This window comes from Lissotriton vulgaris, chromosome 6 (genome assembly GCF_964263255.1).
Source record: "Lissotriton vulgaris chromosome 6, aLisVul1.2, whole genome shotgun sequence".
Classification (NCBI taxonomy): domain Eukaryota; kingdom Metazoa; phylum Chordata; class Amphibia; order Caudata; family Salamandridae; genus Lissotriton; species Lissotriton vulgaris.
Window position 1 is genome coordinate 602,797,209 of NC_141694.1, and position 6,000 is coordinate 602,803,208.

A 6,000-nucleotide genomic window follows, 5' to 3' on the forward strand; every position below is an offset into this window, starting at 1 on the left:
ATAGTACACAAGAACTACATTTGTTTCTAGATTGCAATGAATTTTTGAAGCCTCAAATATAGAAGACCACATACAGCAGGTCACTGTTGGAGTGCCTATTTTGTTCAGCTCAGATTCCAATTCTCCAAAAAGCTTGGTTTTTCATATAATTATAACAGATTTCACGCAAACCTGCTCTTTCTTGGCCTGCCTGCTTGCCCATCAAATACACAAGCCTCTAGACCACACATTTCAAGATCATTCATATAAGTCATCTGGAACTGGGAGCCGTTTTTCAGGGCCTTTCTACCTCTTCCTCTCCTGGGCGTGGAGGTGATTTTTTTTAAAACCTTTTTTTTAATTGAAAGACTTCTCACCTTTTAATCAGATTTAAAAGACTACACACAGTTTGTTACTACAACAAAGTAACACCTATAAACAGGCAATATAGAAATAAGTTATAAACACAAAGTAAAAATAACGTATAGCAGAAGCTGTTTTCATGCTCACAATTGTTACTACAAGGGTAGATGTAAAACCCCAGTCTCTTAGTTTACTACCCTGCCTGATAAGGAAAGTGTTCTGGCACCTGGACTAGGTGCTTCCAAGAGGCCCTAGATTTTTAAGTAAAAGATGGGACAATTGAGAACAAGGTAGAAGTAGGGGAATGTAAGAAACCTAAAAGTGGGGGACAGGAGAAATCCTGGAAGACACTTTTTCATTTTGCTTGGCAGCTTACAAATCCGCTTTTGAACCAGGCCTTTTTTAGCCACTTTTATGTGTCATCCAGTCAAGAGGGAGTGAAAAATATGGTACTGAGATACTTTCCAGGGCTTTTCATGCTCCACAAGATTGGGAGTTCAATTAAAGAATGATGTTTGTAATCTTTGGTTGTCCTCTCGTTACCATTTTCCTCCAAAAAACATAGGACATCATTTCGAATGACATATATCCATGCTAATAGGGGCTAATGTAGTGTGTTAATGCAGTCGAAGGAGCTGTGCTACTTTTACATTTTGGGATTTTTCAGCCATGAATGGCTAATAGTTTGTGTCACTAATGCTGTGTTTTAACAATTGTGTGTGTATGTGCTGCGATGAGTTATAACCATGCAGGCAATGTTATTTTCTCATTCTAAATCTAAGGCAGTGATAAAAATGCCGTAATTTTTATAACATTTTTATAAGCATACTGCATTACAGTAAATCTGGTTCTCCTTGCCTCAACTTTGCCTCTTTTCTGGGAATAAGGAGCACATTGTCTTGGGAAATACTCATATTAGACTGTCAAGAAACTTTCTGTCCAACTTTCCTCATATTCTTCTAATACATTGAACCTTTCAGATATTTGAGATATCCTTTCATTCGTAGATGGTATTGATTAGCCTATTTTAGCCCTGCCAGTTTTAATATTCAGAAATTTTTCCACTGTTCTGACCTCTTTTGCTTCTGCTTGCTATAGCACACAATCCAGCAAACTGGGTGACCCTTCCATACCACTGTTAGAAGTTGTGAGTCTTGAAAAATAAATGTATACACATCTTTGCATTTTCAAGAAAATGTTGGCATTTTGCTATCACGTAGAAGCAAATAGTATAGTACTGGGCCGTTGATGGAAATCCGTCTTTTATGGACAACGCTGAACTATGTCCTAACTTTCTTTACTACAGGAATTCTTGTGAAAATGATATTAGGCATTGCATTGCTGCCTTAACCAGCTTGATGGTATTCCCCTTGATGAATGAGGCAATACAACATTAGATCACTCGTTCCTTACACCTCCATCTACATACACTCTGTTTTTCACACTGAACATTTTAGGTCATTCTTACATTTCTTTTAAATCCAGAAAGAATCATTCCTGTATTTCAACCTAGATCCATGGCAGACATCTGTAGAGCAGCAATACATGCTATTATTATTTGTAATCATTGTTCTCTTGATATTCGTTCCAGAAAAGGTGCAGACTTTTGCCAGGAAGTTCCTTGCATCCATGTTTCATTGTCTGATGTATGCTTAGAGTATTACTAAGATGTAAAGTCTGGTATTCCAGTTGCCTTACTTCCCTTTTATTCTGTCCTCTCAATTATGGTTCTTCCTTTTTAAACAGGAAAGAATTTTCACAAACCAAACTGTCAGTAAAGAAAAGGTGTGGAGCTTAGATTATTTAAAGGCTGGTACCCTGAGTAAGGAATGTGTACGGTTTTAGGCTTCCCGTAGCTCACGTCCTGTAAGTTGCTAAATCCGTAGGGCACCTTCTTTCCAATATCAGTTCTCTAAGAGGACTTTCCATTTTTAGGCCAGAAGGGGCTAAAGGATTAATGATACAGAATGTGCTAAAGTGAATTACTTTTGTTGGTCATTGAGCAAAGGAAAGCCGGTAATGGCGTGATTTGGGTATTTGTAGAATTGGGCTGGAGACTTCCAGTTTTTAAATACAGCCGTGAAGTATAACATTTAAAAAAAAAATGTAAACGCCAATTTTGCTCTTGATGTTGTGCCATGCATCATCATTTAATTTAGATTACTGGTTATGTGATGGAATCTATGGTCTGCTAAAACAAATGGCAATGTATGTTGTACCTTACTGTGTACATTGTGCCATGGATCAGGATGGTATTATGTGCAATACATTTTTAACACCAATGTTGACCTGCATTCTGGGCCATATGGAGGAAGGAAATTTTGGGCTTTGTGTAAATAGTAGTTTACAAGCATGCTATGCAAAGTATGATTTTAATTCTTGAAACAGTTGAAAGAACTCTAGATCATTTGTCAAACGTTTAGTATATAATGCCTCTGATGGTCTGTATTTCACATTTTGTATTCTTTATTTTATCTTTTCAGAGGAAAGGAAACAAAGGGAAAAACTTGAAAGGGAGATAAATGAGCCTATTGCTGAGCATGAAAGCAATTTAGAAATAGAGCAAGAGGAAGAGGAAGAAGAGCTTGAGATGGATAATGAAATAGAAAATTCCCATGGGGAATTTATGGCTTCTTTAGATAGTAAAAAAGAATTAAAAGAAAAAGATATGGTATTTAGAAGCAAGTCAAGAAGCTCTAGCAGCAGCAGCAGCAAAAGTATTTCCAGCAGTAGTAGCAGTGCATCTAGTTCCTCTTACGCATCTTTTTCAGCAAGTAGCGGCAGTTCATCTCTTTCTTCATCTCCTAAAAGGAAGAAGAGACATAGTCGCAGCAGGTCACCAAGGAAAAGTAGACGGAGCAGAAGTTGGAGCTATTCTGGTAGGGCTAGAAAGGGGAGGAGCAAAAGCAAGGAAAAGATAAGTGAGAAAAAAGGATCCAGTACAAATAGGAGCATGGAGAGGGAGAAACGTCGACATCAAAGTCCACCTCGAGAAAGAAAAAGTAAAGAGAAGCGTAGAAGCCTCTCCAGAAATAGACAGACTAGCCGCAGTAGGAGCAGGGATAGACGTAGAAGTGATGAACAATACTGGGGCGAAGACCTGCATAGAAGCCATAGTTCAAGCAGGCATAAACATAAGGCTGGAAGTCAGGAATGGGAAAGTAGACCAGAAATTAACAGGAGCACAGAGAAAGACAAGAGAAAAAAGGAGAAAGAGAGACAGCAGGATAAAAAAAAGGAAAAGCACTCCAGAGAAGAAAAAGATAGAAGAAGTAGTGTTTATGATGACAGGTTAAAAAGAAAAAGAGATAGCGAGAGATATTACTCTCGTAGTGAATCCTCTTCCTCCAAAGTATCACGTCAGGATTCTAGACATGATAGTAAAAAAGGGAGAAGCAAAGATTATAAAAAACATTCAGGGTCTGAGTTCAGTGGTAGCAGTAGTTCTGAATCGCCTGAAATCAGCAGAGAGCGAAAGACAAAGAAATCAAAACACCGGTCACAGTCTGTGGAAAAATCTCAAAGGTCTGGTAAGAAGGCAAGCCGCAAACGCAAGTCTAAGTCACGATCAAGGTAGTACACATTTTAAGTATTTTTTATGTATTATGTACTGTTAAATTGTAAAATGTAAACATTTCAAATCTGCTATTCAAATTAACTTTGCTTTGGTGAAAAATGTTGCATGTTTTGTAATCTATATAAAATGTTGTTCTTCCATGCTTACATGAAGTATATTTTTACACTTCTCCTTGAATCAACACTAATTTTTCTTTACTTCTTTTTATTTATTTTTCAGGTCAGCAACCCCTCCCCGCCGCAAACGCTGAGTGTGGAATGACCTGTGCTATGATATTATTTTTAAAAAATTCCATGAGTTTTAAGGTCTTGTCTCATTATAGAGGCACATTACTGCTATGTAGGTGACACGAGAATCTTTTTTATTTGTAAATAGGTGTTTCTGCTGCTCCAAATTAATTGAATGCAAAATAATCTTTGTATACATTTTTTGAAGATCGTAGTGCTCAGATTTAAAATATTCCATTCACTTTGACCCTGTACTGTTCTTAAACCTGCTAATGAATGTCGGTGAAGTTAATAAATCTCCTTTAGTTCCCTTTTGTTAACCCTGTACATTTAATTTTAAAAGGAGCAGGCTTTTTTTTATAAAAATAAATATTTGAATTGTTTAAAATTCTATTGTATGGGCTTTCGTTTTTCTTTATCTGACATAAAATGTAAATATTTCCTTGTCTTTAAAGTTATTGCTTGAAGAATTTGGGGGGAGGTATGTTGAGATAAAAAATATAAAAGCAAACTTTTAGGTTAACTTGCGTTTGTATTTTCTCTTTCTGTTTGTTTGCCAAGTTTATAAAGGTACGTTTTTACATGTACTAGTGCAAAACCAGCATTGGTAATGCCAATAGGTCTGCCTTTTATGTGCCGTCCTTGCAGTCCTGTAGGCGCGCAGCACATCCAGCACTCTTGTGGGCAGTTGTTTACCCCTGGTGTACTGCGGAAAGGAGCGAGAACCAAGAAAAAGCGTACGCTTCCTCTGGTGCAAAGGAACATGGATACAACCAAGAGTGCATTAGAAGAGGAACACAGCCTGTGACAGTGCTCACATTCCTGAAGGAGATACTCCTGACAAGTGCCAGCAAGTGCCTTCTGCACCCTACACAGTATCTTGAACAAGCACCATGTACTCATAGGTAACCTGTGGAAGAAGTCAAAATGGAATTTAACAGAAACATGCTGATGTGTATGGCTGTATTTCACGCAATCTGAAGGTGACCGATAAGATATTTAGATAAGCAAAACAATACTGCATTCCTATAGTCAAACCGTGGTGAGCTAGCTACTTTGACCACCAGCCTTCTTCATTCAACTTGGAGGCAAGGAAGAAATGTCCTTAAGCTCTTTAAAAGGGTAACCTGTACCAGCAAACGGTAAGATCAGTGTTAATTTCAACACAGTGGCAGGGGTTGGGCCAAGAGCCAGTGACTGCTCCATCTTATCTGCATTCAAATTCAAAAGGTGACTGGTCACCCAATATGTGACTAAAGAATGACATTCCTGAAGTTGAAGGGGAAAGTCAGTGGAAGCCACTTTGTTGTATCTAATTATCAACAGCATAGTTAAACCAGGTACAGCCAAAATAAAGCTGTACTGCAACCACAAGCATTACATAAACGTGAAAGGATGCTAACAAACAATAATTTTTAATTTTCACTGTTTATATTTTTAAAAAGAAAAGTGATTTAATTCACACAACAAAATTCTAAACATAATATTATAAAAGCACACAATGAAAGTGAGACCTCTATGGCACCCCCTGAGCCAGAGAGCTGTATCAGTGTCTCACGTTAAATAACCTCTAGCCCACCTTCATGATTTATGTTGAGTAGTTCTCTCATTTTAAAGCCCTTTCCTCTTGGATTTGTCTAAAGGTTTATAATGTAAAACGTAGGTTTCAACGTGGCAGTGCTAGTCAAATGGAGGTGTTATGGGCTATAAACTCAGAACTGAGCGACACACAAAAATAAATAAATGCCCTAATAGTGCCTTTCCTTTAAAGAAAAGTATTTTAATGCACACACAACTAAAATCTGGGTTCTTTTTATTTCTGCCAATATGTGCAAACACCATAAGGATTTCAGT

At 37.5% G+C, this 6,000-nt stretch overlaps 1 protein-coding gene across 2 annotated transcripts in view; it reads left to right on the forward strand.

Annotated features, from left to right (window-relative positions):
• Nucleotides 1-4,537, forward strand: part of PNISR (PNN interacting serine and arginine rich protein) — a 272,254-nt gene extending 267,717 nt beyond the window's left edge. For both annotated transcript variants that reach the window (XM_086926623.1, XM_086926624.1), the window contains exons 11-12: nucleotides 2,826-3,915; nucleotides 4,139-4,537. In XM_086926623.1, the coding sequence (XP_086782749.1) occupies nucleotides 2,826-3,915; nucleotides 4,139-4,169 (1,121 nt within the window). In that variant the 3' untranslated portion in view covers nucleotides 4,170-4,537. The remainder of the gene's footprint in view (nucleotides 1-2,825; nucleotides 3,916-4,138) is intronic.
• Nucleotides 4,538-6,000: the final 1,463 nt, after the last annotated feature.